Source organism: Varanus komodoensis, unplaced genomic scaffold (genome assembly GCF_004798865.1).
Source record: "Varanus komodoensis strain SLA01 unplaced genomic scaffold, ASM479886v1 scaffold9, whole genome shotgun sequence".
In the NCBI taxonomy this organism is placed as follows: Eukaryota; Metazoa; Chordata; class Lepidosauria; order Squamata; family Varanidae; genus Varanus; species Varanus komodoensis.
This window is the reverse complement of record NW_025336598.1, coordinates 586,548-603,111: the sequence shown is the minus strand read 5'-3', so window position 1 is coordinate 603,111 and position 16,564 is coordinate 586,548. Positions and strand designations below refer to the sequence as shown.

General features: G+C 43.1%; 1 protein-coding gene across 1 annotated transcript in view; it reads left to right on the top strand.

Annotated features, from left to right (window-relative positions):
• The window catches only part of LOC123016895 (fatty acyl-CoA reductase 1-like), a 58,661-nt gene that overhangs the window by 35,440 nt on the left and 6,657 nt on the right, over positions 1-16,564 (top strand). The window contains exons 5-7 of the mRNA XM_044417608.1: positions 4,440-4,484; positions 6,683-6,801; positions 11,761-11,855. Of these exons, the coding sequence (XP_044273543.1) occupies positions 4,440-4,484; positions 6,683-6,801; positions 11,761-11,855 (259 nt within the window). The remainder of the gene's footprint in view (positions 1-4,439; positions 4,485-6,682; positions 6,802-11,760; positions 11,856-16,564) is intronic.

Here is a 16,564-nt window from a genome sequence, read left to right as displayed (position 1 = left end):
TAGTCTGGCAGTATTTGTTCTTTAAGAATCTATTTTGGCTTTTAGTAATCATTGCATTGCTTTCAAGTAGTTTGTAGCCTGACTACTGTATAATCTGCTCCAGAGTTTTCCCTAGAATTTTCCCAGAATCCAAATATCTCTGTTGGCACGATCTTTATAAGCAGGCATTCATTTGAGAATTTTTCTTTCCCTGTCTATTCCTTTTCCAAGAACCAGAAGGACTGAAGAGAAAAATATCTGGGCCCCAAGTCCTTGACTTTCCTCCCTAAAGCTTCAAAGCCTGATGTGATTTCTTCAAAGCTCTGCATAGCAGTGTCTTCCCCACTACCCCCCACCCCATATATAAGAAGGAAGGCATACGTCTAGTGGGCTGTCTGAGCTTTGGCAGTCTTTCAGTTGTATCACTGTCATCCAGGGAGACAGGATACCTGATGAGCCCACAGGTTTTCCTCACATATATGTGTTTACATCCCACACAACAAGGAGTCTCCCACAACTAACACTCTTCTCTTCTTGGTGTTCCAAGCCTTGGTATGATTGCCAATACTTAGTTGACCTTAAGCCACTTGTTCAGTGTTGCATGGGATGACTTGCAGTTTTTCCAGTGCAGACTGCCCTCCAGTCCCATCCTTGAATAACTGAAAACAGTTTGTGGTACCACTGCTTCCACTGGTGCAGCGTGTCTTCTAATTTTTCCTGTTACTCTTTTCCTGGAAGTTTCCTCCTCATTTCCCCTTTCATCAGGATGTTTCTCTTCTGCCTCAGCTTGCTGTTGCCCTTCTAGCTTCTGTACTACTCTTAGTTCTACCACTCTGTCTAAAAATCCTTCATCATCTTTTATTGCTTTGAGGGTGAACACTCACTGCTCTAGTGCTCTCATCTTTTCTTCTAACAGGGCTTGTATTTGTTGCACATGTAGGTCATGTTGCCTCAAGCAAGAAAACAAACATTGCACAGACATTGCACATCACCACCACTGGGAATTCTTCTCAGTCCATTCTTCCTGTCACCTTTTTGATTCTAGTTTGCTGGGTGTGTTCTAACAACCAGTGCTTTCTCCTGTCTTTCCCTGAAGGTTAACAACACAGTCCTACCAGTAAATGAGAGTGTGTTACAAAAGAGGAGAGGGCTTGAAGGAATGCTTTCCAGGGATCTTGTTAGACCAGGGATCAGCAACACCTTGCTGCAGGCATGCCTGCACCATGCAAGAGTGTCTGATGAACCTGCCAGGGCCCTTGCATCCATCTGTACTCCATTCTGTCCACTCACTTGCAAAGTGCACCAACGTCTTGCTTTTGTATAATGAGCAGGAGAACGGGACATATGAGTGATGGCTCTGCCCAGTCATGACCAGTTGTGCACTGGGGTCAGGAGAGAAAGTGGCTGCCTGCAAGGTGTGATCACTTGCTACTTGCTCTGAAGAAAGGGCAGGAGAGAGTGATGGTCACATGGGGGAAAGCAGGAGTGAGAAAGTTGTGAGAGCTGTTGACCTGTGGAGCAGAGCTTTGGTTAGGAAGGGCTGGGCAAAGCCTGTCAGGGAATTTCATTGAGTCAGAAATTCAGCAGCTGCTGCCTGATGATACAGTTTTCCTAGTGTTGCAATTTCTGTCTTGGTCTTTAGTCCCCTCAGGATCTGTGATGCCTCCAGTATCACACATTGGGAGAGCTTTGACACTCCTGGGAGGAAAAAGGAATTACCACTGCCTTGGCTGGGCTTGTCTCCTGTCCCGCATCCCATCCCCTCCCCCAGTGCCATAGGGCTTGAAAAAGAGAAATGGAAGAAGTGAAAACGAGTGGGGAGAAAAGAAATAAGGAAAAGTGTGTGGAGAGACAGGAGGAGAAAAGCCAGAATCTATCCATTTTTTGTATTATTTTTCCAACTGTGTTTAGCCAGATGCACAAGAGAGATGCACAAGCAGGCCTATCCTTGCTGTCTGTCTGAGAAATTACTGATACTTGAGAGTTTAAATCCCAAGATTGAAATAAAAATCTGAAGCTTTCACATGTATTCTTACACTTGGCTTTGAACAACATTCAACACCGCAATCATACATAGAAGTCCAACAGTGCATTATTTGTGTTTGTTTATGCATGCATTTATCTCAATATTTATATACTAGTCCAGTTTCATAGGCTCCAGGTGGTTTACAAGAAATTAAAACTAACAGTGAGTAATATTGACTAAAACAACATATTGAATAATATTGACTAACAACAACATATTGATATGAGAGCTAATTGGGGAAGAGATGTTTTAGCTCCCTCTTAAAGGTGGGAATTTGGGAAATCAGATGCATCTTTCCTGACAGACTGTTCTACAGCTTGGGGCAACCACTGAAAATGTCCTCTGGGTAGCTGACATTAATCTTACAGAAGTAGACTCCAGAAGATTATCTTCAGAGGAGCTGGTGAGACAGAATGTAGGGGAAAGGTGCTTCTGAAGGTAATTTGGAACTGAGCCATGGAGGGCTTTAAAGGTAATTACCAACACCTTGTACTGGATCCAGAAACATGTTGGAAACCAGTGCAATGACATTAAAATAGGTGATAGGTGGACTCGCCATGATCTCCCAGAAATATGACTGCCGTATTTTGCACTGGTTGCAGTTTCTAGTGTAGGCACAAGGAGTGTCCTATGTAGGGTGCATTGCATAAATCAAGCCTAGAAGTTACCAGTGTGTGCACTACTATTTTCAAGCCATTCTGCTCCATGAAGGAACACAGTTGGTAAATCAGATGAAGCTGACAGCAGACACTCTTATTTACTTATTTGATTTCTAGCACAACCTATTAGCCACAGGGCTCCCTGGGCTTGTTACAACAAAACCATAGATACAATATAAAAACAAGAATTACAAATTACAATGAAACATTTAAACCAATATAAAACATGTCACTGACAGAACACTCTTGACCAGCTTCTATCTAAGCTGACATCTGAAGGGCCAGGTCAAGTAGCAGCCCCTAACTGCAAACATGGTCTTTCAGGGAGAGTGTGGCCCCATCTAGAACTGGTTGACACACCAAATCCTGAATTTGGAGCCTTAACACCAATGTCTGGATTCAACTTCAATGTGTTTTTTTTCTCATCCAACTCACTACTGGCTTCAGGCAGTCATTCCATGGGAAGACATTGTCTATAGAAGAAGAAGCAGATGGTGGTAAGAAGTAGATCTGGGTGTCATCAGCATACTGATAACGTCCAGCATCACTTCCCCAGGTGATCTCCCCCAGTGTCTTCATGTAGATGTTAAACAGCACTGGGGGCAGAATGGAGCCCTGTGGGACTCCACAAATCAGCTCTTTTTTAGAAGAGCAGCAGTCTCCAAGCATAGCCATCTGGAACTGACCCAAGAGGTAGGAAGAGAACCACTGCAAAGCAGTGCTTCCAATCCCCAACTTCCTCTGATGATTCAGAAAGATACTATGGTTGATAGTATTGAAGGCCTCTGAGAGATCCAACAGTACCAACAGGGACACACTCTCCTTGACCTTACAAAGGAATGGTATGCATGAGACTAAAGTTGTTAAGGTTCGGGGGTTCAAGTTAGATTTCTTGAGGAGGGGCTATACAAAAGCCTGCTTCAGGCAGGCAAGAACCCTACCCTCTCTCAAAGAGGCATTGATGATAAAACGTAACAGTTCCCTCAGTGCTTCTACCCCCTGAACTACTAGCCAAGATGAACATAGATTGAGAGAACAGATGGTTTTTCTCACTAGTCCAAGCAGCCTGTCAGTATCAACAAGACTAACAAATGAAAATTGATCCAGGATAAACCCATTCACAAAGTTGTTGGACATGTCTGTGCTATCTCCACCTCCACAATCACATCAAGTTCACTGTTATCTGAGGAAAGTTATCTGCAAAATGGTTGTTAAAAGCATCAAGAGTAAGCAACTAAAGGGCTAAAGATAGGGGAAGAGGCATTGGGGCTTGAGACAAATCCCTTACCCCACTAAACAGCTCTGCTGGGTATGAATTTGCAGATTCAAGCAGAGAAGAAACCCCTTTTTGCTGCTCATATTGCCACCCTATAGGAGCAAAGATTCTTTCTATAAAGCATTTTGTCAGAGATGAGTCTAGTCTGCCTCATAAGTTGGAGTTCCTCTGTATACCAGGGAGCTCTTTTGGAAGCAGAAGTGAGGATCCTCAGGAGCAACCTGTTTAAAGCCCCAGTCAACTCCTGATTCTGTTTTGTGACTAGGGACATGACAGGACTAATGGTAGTACTGGCCAAAGAACTCCGTAGGGCTGACTGGATGTTTTAAAACAATCTCAGAATCTTTCTGGTTCATCAGCAATTATGGCACATTAAAGGTACTTTTCAAACTTTGCCTCTAATCTTGAGTTTCTGAGGCAACAAGTCATTTGCAGACTGAAATAAGCAGTACATAATCAAACCTCCCCTACTCACAATTGCTTTCCTTTTTTTCTTCAGGGCTGGATTGATACCTTCAATGGAACAAGCGGTTTCTTTATTGCGGTATGTGTTATTAGGCATGCCAGGTCTCTTGATGCTCTGAAGCTAGGTGCAAAATGAGGGGCATAAGAACAGAACACAGCTGATGGGACAACTAGGTCAGAGCTAGGGTCAGGGAAGGGTGCGGCCTACTTCAGGGGCAGAGCCATCAATGTCATGTGATTACAAGGCTTCTCATAAGGTAAAGTGTTTGTAATGTGTTTTGTGATGTGTTTTGGGTTTGCTCTTTTTGAAAGCTGTCTACAGTGAGATTATTCAACTAGAAGTGGATAGTTATCTGGAACACATCTCCAATGAACTCAGAAAATATCCAAGATCTTTCACAAAAAATCAGAAAGCCTTGCATAGTTTTTCCCCAGAGTAGCCCAAGGACTTTGTAAAAACTAGCTTCTCCCATATCTGGTGCCACCCTGAAGACCAGCTCCATATTGCAAGATACTCTTCTTTTTCCTTACCTTTAAGCTTTATTTCACTTTATGGTATGCAGCAGGGAGGGGGGACTGATTTATTGAAATTTGTAACAAAAATAATTATAAGAACAATGTAAGCTGGACCAGCAGGAGCAACAGCAGATCCAAAGGCCCTTTTAACCAAAATAGTAGGACTCTCTTCTCCCTGCTGACCTCTATTCTGCAACAGCCTGGCAGCTCAATTTTGTACCAGTTGAAGTATCCAGACTATTTTCAAGGACAACCCCACAGAGCGCAGTGCTCAGAATTTTCCTTGTAAGCAAAACATAACAAAACTGAGGCTGTCATACTTCAGGCAAATCATGATTCACTGGGGCAGATAATCATGCTAAGGAAAGTCAAAGGCAGAAGAGGAATGGGAAGACCAAATATGAGAAGGATTGGCTCCATAAAGGAAGCCACAACCTTGAATTTACAAGATCTGAGCAGGGCTGCCAGGAGAGGTATTTTGGAGGACATTCATTCATTCCATCACCCTAAGCTGGAGACAACCTGGTGGCAAATAACAACACAACAACATTCATTGGCACATTCTTGCTAGGATTTGGACAGATTCAGTCTCTTCTCCTTGGAATAGTTCTATTCGTACTCCTCCTCCTCTGGTTAGATGGGTAGGCTACTCCTTCCAATTGCTTTCAGAGCAGCTTTTACTTCACTTTCTCATATTGCAGGTTTTTTCTCATGGGATCCCCCTTCAAAGGAGTATGTCATCCTTTTGTCTCTTCTGTATAGTTCTTCCATATATTGTTTCCACCTTCTCTTTCTTTTAACTTGGTCAGATACTATGTTCCCCTGTCAGTCTTTCCACATTCCTAAATTTGCTTTGAATTTCCCTGTGATCTCTTGGGTCTTCTGGAACAGGTCTCTTCAGTTGTTCTCGTCTATTTCTTTGCTCTGGCCACTGTAATATTCCTTTTGTCTCTATGTGGAAGTTGAGGAAAAGTTGCACTCAGGATTCTGACCTTATTTCTGTCACCTTTTGCTTCTTGCTGTCTTGAAGATACTGGTGCCCATTTGGCAGCCATTATTGCTTGGCACTATACATCAGTAAACAGAGTTACTGCAGATTGATTTTGTAAGAAATATGCGTTAAAACAAGCAGGAAAGTAATAATGGGGGAAATAAAGTCACTGCTGGGATGGTTTGAAACCAGAACTTTACAATATATATTATAAATAATATAATGGGGAACTTCATCCCCACCCTCAATTTTTGTATTATTTCCAGAGAGTCTCAAATTTGGATCTGGCTCGGCCCTACCCCTGCAAATGCTTCCTTCCCTTCCTGAGCAGAAAAAAATGTTCTTATCATTCAGAAAGGATGACTGAAGCTAAAGAGAAGGGCAATCCTTCTGCCTTCACAAGTTCCAGTTAAAGAGGAGCCAGAATGTCCCCTGGTCTTGAGCATGATGGCATGCTGCTATCTTGAAGGTTTTTGCTGCAGGGGCAGAATACAATTCGCCTATTTGTATAGAATGCATGCGTGCCTGTGTGTGAAGCTTTCCTTAGGGATATTCGGGACATGGGCTCTGTTCTTTCAAATGTTTTCACAGGATCCTTGCATGCAGGGGTGGGGGAGGGAATGGTTTTCAAGGCAAGCCAGAATAACCATCTGATTTCAAACAGGTTGTGAAACCCAATCCTAATTCTTGCGGAAGCTGTAACTTACTTCAATTGCACTGTTATTGGACAATGTACAGACTATGGTAACTGGCTTTTCTTCATTCCACAGGCTGGAAAGGGGCTCATACGGACTATAAAATGCAACAGCACAGCAGTAGCAGATATTGTTCCAGTGGATGTTGTTATCAATATAACCCTTGCAGCTGGCTGGTACACTGCAGTTCACAGGTAGGACTTGACTCTTGTTTCAGCTCTGGCTTAACAGGCTAGTGGTGAGTGTTCAAGGTTTTGCTGCTCTTCCTGAAAGACATTGGCCGAGAATGTTGCAAATCCATAGCATGGAAGGAAATTTCTTATATCAGTCTGAGGCAATGTCTCCCATCCTTCTGATAGCTGATAGGTATTCTTTTCTGAAATAAAATGGGAAGCACAATTCACTGTTATGCTGAAAGCAAGCAAGCAAAATGCTATATAAGAATTTTCAACCCTCAGTAGAGCATCATGTTTCTGTATGTTTCTCAGGTTTTTCTGTAGCCTTTTACTCTGTGCTCACTATGACCCTGATGGGGGAAAACAAGACCACTGTTACAGGACAGTTAGCAAAAAGATCGGCCAGCCTGTGCATATACATGGAAAGAAATACATACAACACTGTTCAGGCCATTGTGGGACTCCGTCTGAGCCATTCACAACTGCCACTTTCAGTGTGCCTCATACTGCTGAATTAGGAACTCTGTCAGAGAGGTCTGCCAACAAGCTGGTTCCTGTTTCTCTAAGGCCAAATGAGCCCATTCAGGTCAGAGCCTGCTGCCACTGAGGGATTCTAGCTTCCAAGTGTGCCTGGAAGACACCTAAATAGCAAGCCCTTCTCTAGACGTGCCAAGGAGACAGGAGCTATCTGGAGAAGCAGCATACTTCCAGTTCTGACTACCAAATGATAGCATTTACCAGAGAATGTCAAGCCAACTCTTTTTTTCCCCGGGCTTGGCTCAGCTTTGTCCTGCCTCAACTTTGCCTGAGCCCCAACAAATTTCAAGGAAACACCCACAGGCTTTATTCCTCTACTGAGGTTGCATTCTCAAAAACTCAAACAGGCTATTATCAGTGACCTTACTGCTACTGCTGAATGAACAGAGAAACTTGCAAACAACCACCTGTTGAGGATTACACAAGTGGAGCCAGCTGGAGGTCAGATCAGATGGCCTGGGAGGCCCCTTCTGACTTGCTTTGTTTCTGTGTTTCTATGCAAAGATGGAGTAAGCTGGTGACTCTTCCCATCCTACCTGAAAGCCAAAAACACCTGACTTCCAAAGGCTGGGCAGGGCAACCCAGAGAAGCTTTTAATGAGTCCTTGAAGGAGGCTCCAATTCAGAACCCTTTCAGGAAGCTGCTCTAGGAAAACTGTGCTTAGAGGGTAGAAGCTGGTAGCTTCATTTAATGGATTCCACAGGAGTTCTCTGTCAGCGATCAAGGAACAGCACGTGCTTAATCAGTTGGATCAGGAACATGGCAAATGGTCAGAATTTAGTTTAATTGAGGAAAAGGAGGCTATTTAATACCAACATTAGTAAGGCAATTTTCTCTTGGGCAACCAGTTCCATAGGTACTTCCCAAATGCCTTCAGGTTTCTGCCTCTTTGTTCCTAAGGGTGGAGAACTTAATTCAGAAAAGGATGTGCACAGCAATACGTTGCATAGAATCCTCCACAAGTTCTTGTGTTCTGTCAAGTCATCTTCGACCTATGAATGAAAGCCCTCCAAAATGTCCTGTCTGTGATAGCTCCATTCAGCTGGGGCTTCCTTTATGGATTCAGTCCATCTAATATTTTGTCTTCCCTTTTGTCTTCTCCCTTCAACGTGATTTTCTTCTCCACTGAGTCTTGCCTTTTCATGATAAGCCCAAAGCATGACAGCCTCAGTTTTGTCACTTTTGCTTCTAGGGAGACCTCTGGCTTGATTTTTATCTAGAACCCACTTGTCTTTCTATCAGACCAGGGTATTTGCAAAGCTCTCCTCCAGCACCATGTTTTAAATGCATCTATTTTCTTTCTGTCACCTTTCTTCACTGTCCAGCTTTCACATCGATACACAGTGATTGGGAGTGCAATGGCTTGGATGTTCTTGACCTTGGTCTCCAATAAAACCTCCTTACATTTAATAATCCTTTCTAGTACCTTCACTACTGCCCTTCCAGGTCTCAGTGTTCTTCAAATTTCTTGGCTGCAGACTCCATTTGAATTGATGACTGATCTGACACATGTGAAATCTTCCCAATTTCAATTTCTTCATTATTAACAGTGAAGTTCAGTAATTCCTCTGTAGACATGCTTTTGTTTTCTTAACATTCAGTTGCCATAATTGTTTCTGTACTTTCTCCTTTCATTTTTATCAGGAGTTTCTTCAAACCATTGAGACTTTCTGGCAGTAGTATGGTATCATGTGCATATCTTAAATTAGTGGTGTTTCTTCCTCCAATTTTCACTCCTACCTCTAAATTTAATCCACTCTGCTTATATGTTCTGTGTACAAACTGAACAGATAAAAAGATAAAATACATTCTTGTCTGATACTTACGGTAAACCATTCTATTTCTCTTTATTCTGTCCTCACAGTAACTTCCTAGCCATCATACAGGTTATGTGTCAGGACCATCAAGTGCTTAGGCACACCCATTTCTTTCAGGACCACCCAGACCTTCTCGTGGTCCACACAGTCAAATGATTTACTGTAGTCCATAAAGCATAGACTGATCTTTTTCTCAGATGTGTTGGCGCTACAGTAGCCAGTGTATATTTGCAACATATTGCGTGCCTCTTCCTTTTCAGAATCCAGGTTCAACATCTGGCATTTCTCACTCCTCAAGTAACCCAAGACTTAATCCCTGAGGCTAAGGTCATACAGGATTCCATACAATTCTCTGCTGGTCCATCACAGCCACTGCTGTCGCCAGATGATCAATGTAGCAAAAGCATTTGAACATGGCCGTTTTCTCCTAGTTTAATCTGTTCTTCAGGGATGTCCACTTTTGGGGAAGTTGTATTTAAGGATATCACATGGAAACACAGTGCCATATCCTTTTCCCAGATGAAGGAAGATAAAAAGAAAATCTCAGGGCTACCTTGCCTTTCTTTTGTACCAGCAGAAGTTTCTTCTGCCTAATGTTCCTGGTCTAGATCTAAATTCCTAAAATCCCAGGTCTTAGCCTTTCCCGTATCTGCTGCCACCGCACAATTCTGCCACTACCAACCCCCTAATAGGAGATGATGCTAAGTCTTCCTCCATGCCTGAGAGAGCTCATTTAGTTTTAAAGACCATCCAACAGAAATATCACACAGATTTCCTTTGAAGTCCAGGAGACAAATCCTTTTAAGACTGGAGAAGCACAAAGAATTCCTTTCAAGGCTGACAGGCAAAACAGGTCTCATCAGGCTTCCTCAAGATGGGAATCAGTGCCTTCTTGTTACTCATCAAAAAGTGATATCCAGAGGCAAATTGTCTCTGAACCTGGAGGAAGCACATTATGAATTTTGACAGACTTTTTCTCTCATTCCATTAGGAGGCCAGCTGAGCTCCTACCAGTCAGAACCATCATGTAGAACATGTGTTGGAGGCTTTGACCATGAGCAGCTGAGTTCCATTGTGTGGGCATCCATGCTGCTGATCCACTCTGCTCCCCTCTTGCATTCTAGCAGCTGGCAGTCTTGACAGGAGAAGCCTTCCATGGAATCTGCCTCTAGACTAGTTAGTCCAGCCTCTTCCTGCCTCCATCCTAGTCTCCAGTCTGCCACACCCATCCTCCCTAACCTCACCTTGCTCTTGAATGTGGCTGTCTTTCTGGAACTTGACCATTGAACTGTGCTCTTGGACTGTGACATCTCGGACTGTGCTTTCTTGGACCTGTTGTCTCCCTGACTTTGACTCTGGATGGTTACACAAACATGTTTCTTGCTACTGGCCCTCTGAACCTGCTGCAGGACTCTTCCTTCCACCTGGGCCTGGAGTTCCAACCATAGTTGCCTGCTGTCCACACTCCGGACCTTACACTTCTGCTTCCCAAATGTGGACTCTGCTAGAGCACAGTAGCACAACTGTACATTCACAAATGAAGAGGGGAAGTGCCATGCTGGGCCTGGGACAGGACCAAAACCTTTTCTTCATCCTCCTCCCCAGAGCCAAGGAGCTCACCACAAGGAACATCAGCACACAGGTTGGAAGGCACCCTGTTTGTCCTCAGTCATGCAACCCAGCAGATAGATCAGATGCATGTAGTGAGTTGCTGAGGTTATTCCAGCCAGAGTCAAAACTACCCACTTTGTTCAGGCATTTCTCACTAGTGACCATGTTGCCATTATAAAAGAAAGGCTATACTTCAGCAAAACCTTGTGATGGAAATTCCACATGAATCTCTCAAAACATCCAGTGCCTGTACAGCCTTGGTAAACAAAGTCCCTCTTGATCATCCACAAAGTTGCATAATGTAACTTTGTTGTACATGCTGTGTAGCATACAGCTGGCACTGCTGATTGTTTAATTATACTCAGCAGTTCCTAAATAGCATGCTGCAAGAAATGTACTAAGAATTAAAGCATCTGTTGAGTCCTGCAGAATGTGCAGCTCACAGCATTATTCATCACTTTAGCTAATCTTTCTCCACAGGGTAGGCAATTCTGCCAGATTTCTGCATTGGGCGTGATTCAATCAATCCTAATACAGAGATACAACAGAGTGGCTTTGTCTCAGATGAGGCTTCTCACCTCATCTCTGCACCAGTTAGTGCTCTGGCTTGCTTCCTTTAAACGGGGCATATACTCAGATCAGATCAGTGATTCAGTGCAGAAACAAAGTGGGTGGCCTCCTTTGAGCATGGATGCTGCTTTCCTAGTAACATAGAAACAGAGTGAGTCAGAAGGGGCCTCCCAGGCCATCTAGTCTGATCCCTGGCTCCAGCCGGCTCCGCTCACGACATGCCCACCATGTGCATGCCCAGCCTATCTTTGAACACCCTCACCGATAGTACTTCTTAAACTCATGCCTTTGAGTGCAAGAATGACATGGTCCTCTGATTTCAATTCAGAAAGGAAGCATTCCTCAGTTTGGAAAATAGTAGAACATTATAAACTAATAATATTGCATTCAGTTTTCTTTCAGCATTTCAACCTGACTTTTCACCTCCTTGCTTATTTTTCAGACCAAAATCAATGTTGATATACAATTGTACAACAGGTGGCTTGAACCCATTTTCCTGGGGAGAGATGGGTAAGTTTTTACTGCAGGGTATACCACTAGGAAATAACCCCAGAATCCAGATATGGTATATTCCACCATTCTGATAATCCTAAAGGCTTGTCTAGTACTCTCGCAGCCCAGGATTCCCCTGCTTCTGTTTTGGGTATTGCAGCCTCAGGAGTATTAGGTACAAGATATATTTAATCATTCCTAAGGAATGAGGTGGCATGTGAGCAATTCCTACTGCTAATATTTCTAACTGTTTTGCAGCCTCTGTCTGTTCTTTGTGCTAGGATTGCAGTTGCTCCAGTACAGAAAGCCTAGTGACTAGTATGTCGTATGCAATAGGCCTGCTTTGCATGTTAAACTTGCAGTGTTTTGGTGCATTGGGGTCCACATCAGTGTCTAAAGATGCCAGGGAAGCCATGCCATTTTTATCCAGCCTCATCTAAAAACTATGAATGATTTGCAAAGCAATTGCTCACTGAATGAAGGAGGTAAAAGCACCCTTGCTGAAAGGGAATAACTGTTGCTTCCCTATCCAGGAATGGGGGCTGGTGTTTGTCCTTTCTGACACCGGGCTGACATCATGAACTACATGGGTACCAGACTGGTCAAGTAGCCACTCCCACCAATAACCATCCCACCCCCATTGCTCAGGTAGAACACTACTAGTCATATTCCCTGTGGATTCAGTCCTTGGAAAATAGATAGAGCAACTAGTAGTTGCCAAGGGTGGCATCAATGAGGAAAGTGATTGTGCTAAGTTCAGTTTTCTTGGACAGATGCTGTTTTTACCAGTACTTCCCCTAGGTAAAATATGGATATAATGGTATAACTACTAATGAGGAAAAAGTAACAGCTGGTTGTTTTGAGTTATTGTAATACTTTCTCTGAATAGAACAACTGTTTCTCTGTGATACAGCTAAAAGTAACAATCTTTCTTTCTTTTTCTTTCTTTCACTCTTTTTTGTTTATTCTTTTGATAAAAATTTTGACTAAAACACTGATGTTTGTACAGCTTGAAAACTGTCTTTTTTATATAAATGTTTAATTCTCAACTGGGCAAGGCAAACAAAACTTAAACATTTCAAACTCAGAAACATTGCAGTTTTCACCAGCTATAGTATATAATGTCACAATTCACTGAATTCAGCTGAAAAGGGTAATTGTATAATCAGACTTGATTGCAAAAGGAAGGTCTCAGTTCAGAAAGGAGAGCACGTTGTTTAAAATCATACCTTAACTATTAAATGAAATTAACATCAAGTTGCTATTTCTAATTTGCATGTTGCTGTCAAAACCTTTCATTATCCCCACAATAAATGACAGTGCTTGGGGACAATGGTGGTTTGTTCCTTCTAGCCCTGGGTAAAAAAAAAAGATGCCCCATCACAGAAACACTGGAAGATGGGTTTTCTCCACAAAGGAGTGGCTGTAGGGAGAAGCCTGAAAGGCCCCCTCAAGTGGCCCAACCCAGCATTGACACCTGTCCCCATCCCAGAAAGGCCTCAGCTCATGTTCAGGGCAAGTTGCCATCGCTAATTGTAGCACACAGGTTTGCCACCACCAAGACCAGTTATGCCCATAGTCTGCAGCTGGGATACAACATTGGCAAACATCTGTCATACAGGTCTATTAACTAGGCAGCCAGAGGTAGAGAAGTTGTGCAACCACCAAAATTGATCTGAAATGTGATAGATATTGCACAAACTTGGAAATACAAAGGAAAACATTCATTCAGAAAAGTTTGTAATGAAAAACAAAAATGTTACAAAGAAGATTTTGATAATATTACTTCTGAAAAGACGATTTGTAGAAAGAATATTACTGTTGATCTGTAGCACAAGGCAAAGGCTGTATTTTATTGTGTTTATTTAATACATTTCTATCCCACCACATTAGCCCATAGGGCTCTCTGAGCAGTTTACGATTATAATAGATAGAACAATTTAAAAGAACAAAACATAGGAACCCAATACTTTCCAGCAACAAAACCAAAAGTAGTTGTACCAGTTGACACCCTTTTCTAGGGTGTTGATTTCACTTTCCTGATACACAACCAGCCATAATGCAATAAAATAAAACAATGTTAAAAATACATCACTCCAAAGTTGAAATGTTATTTTCAACACAGAATTACCACAGGACAGACTGGGCTGCCCACAAATTCTGCCTCCCTGCACATTCCACTATTTTGGAATTTGTCACAAAAATCATACATTCATATGAAACTATACTGAGGTGAATTCAAGGAGGCTTAAATGGTTCCCACATACATTTCTTTGGTTCCTCTACCACCTCTAAACAAGCAGGTTTTCAGTCTTTCTTCAGCAATACAAACATCTTCCCAAACTCTTTCTTTAAAATAGAATGTATACACTTGCAAGCAGGTGTTTCTGTTTCTTTCTTCACTTACTTGCATTAGTTAGTTGTACTGCTACTGTCATCCTGAAACATTTTCTCTCTCTCTCTCTCTCACACACACACACATATCATAATACAATATGATATATAAATAAAGCCTTTGATTGTGTGGATCACAACAAATTGTGGCAAGTTCTTAAAGAGATGGGAGTACCAGACCATCTTATTTGTCTCTTGAGAAACCTATATGCTGGTCAAGAAGCAACAGTGAGAACTGGACACAGAACCACTGATTGATTCAAAATTGAGAAAGGAGTTCAGGAAGGCTGTATACTGTATCCCTGCCTATTTAACTTATATGCAGAGCACATCATGAGAAAGGTGGGTCTAGATGAATCACCAGTTGGAATTAAGATTGCTGGGAGAAATATCAACAACCTCAGATATGCAGATGATACCACTCTAATGGCAGAAAGTGAAGAGGAACTAAAGAGCCTCCTGATGTGGGTGAAGGAGGAGAGTGCAAAAGTTGGCTTGAAACTTAACATTAAGAAAACTAAGATCATGGTAGCCGGTCCTCTCACTTCCTGGCAAATAGATGGGGAAGAAATGGAGGTAGTGACAGATTTCATTTTCCTGGGCTCCAAGATCACCACAGACGGGGACTGCAACCAAGAAATTAAAAGACGCTTGCTCCTGAGGAGGAAAGCTATGGCAAATCTAGACAGCATACTAAAAAGCAGAGCATCACCCTGCCAACAAAAGTGCATATAGTCAAGGCTATGGTTTTCCCAGTTGCAATGTATGGCTGTGAAAGCTGGACCATAAGGAAGGCTAAGCGCTGAAGGACTGAGGCCTTTGAATTGTGGTGCTGAAGGAGACCCCTGTGAGTCCCCTGGACCACAAGGCGATCAAACTGGTCAGTCCTAGAGGACATCAACCCTGACTGCTCTTTAGAAGGCCAGATACTGAAGATGAAACTCAAATACTTTGGCCACCGAATGAGAAGGAAGGACTCCCTGGAGAAGAGCCTAATGCTGGGATCAATAGATGGCAAAAGAAGAAGGGGATGGCAGAGAATGAGGTGGCTAGATGGAGTCACTGAAGCAGTTGGTGTGAGCTTAAGTGGACCCTGGGGGATGGTGAAAGACAGGAAGGCCTGGAGGAATGTTGTCCATGGGGTCGCGATGTGTCGGAAACGACTTTGCAACTAACAACAACAAATACAATATGTATTACACACAGCAGCAGATTGAAATGTTCCTTCTCTATATCACCTAAATACAACATATTTTTATTTTTATTTTTTGATTTATAGCCTGCCTTTTTCCTACAAAGGGCTCAAGGCAGCTTACATCATTCTCCTCCTCCATCTTATCCCCACAACAACAACCCTGTGAGGTAGGTTGGGCTGAGAGTCTGTGACTGGCCCAAGTTCACCCAGTTGGCTCCATGGCTGAGCAGGGACTGGAACCCAGATTGTCTGAATCCCAGTCCCATGCTCTTAACCACTACACCACATATATAATCCTTTTTTCTTTATTTATCCATACATTTTGTATATAAGTAAGGACAGGGTCCTATGGCCACTCAACGCTAGCCTGGGTGACCATAGAAAAAGAGTCACAACTCCACTCTGAGAAAGAAGCTTCAAGGTGCCAAAGCCCTCCTCTCCATGCTCACAGTTGCCATGATGGGTCTTTCCACATGGGCTATGGCCCCAAGATCAGAAGACCTGGCCCTGTTTATTACTTTAAAATAAGTGCACCCTATCTAGATATTTCCCTTAGAGTGCCACAATTTGGAAACATGTATTAAGAAAATGTAATTTCATTAGCGTACTCTAGTTGTAAACTAAGCACATTTTCCTACCCTGTCTTAGAAGATGGGCTAAAACATAGAAACATAGAAACAGAGCTAGTCAGAAGGGGCCTCCCGGGCCATCTAGCCTGACCTCCGGCACCAGCCGGCTCTGCTCACGACATGCCCACCATGTGCACGTCCAGCCTATCCTTGAACACCCGCACCAATGGGGCCTCAACTACATCCCATGGAAGCCGATTCCATACCCTCAGGGTCCTAACTGTCAGGAAGTACTTCCGGGCATCTAAATGGAACCTTGGTTCCCTGAGCTTCATTCTGTTGGAGCATGTTCTGCCTTCCTCTGCAGGGGAGAACAGGTCTCTACCCATCTCCATGTGACATCCCCTCACACACCTGTATGTCACCAACATATCCCCTCTGAGTCTCCTCCAGGCTGAAGAGACCCAGTTCCCCCAGTCTCGCCTCATACCCCATCCCCTGCAAACCAGGCACCAAACTTGTGGTGCACTGACTCTAACATGGCTATAGCCTTCCTGTAACGAGGGGCCCAAAACTGAGCGCAGTACTCCAGTTGC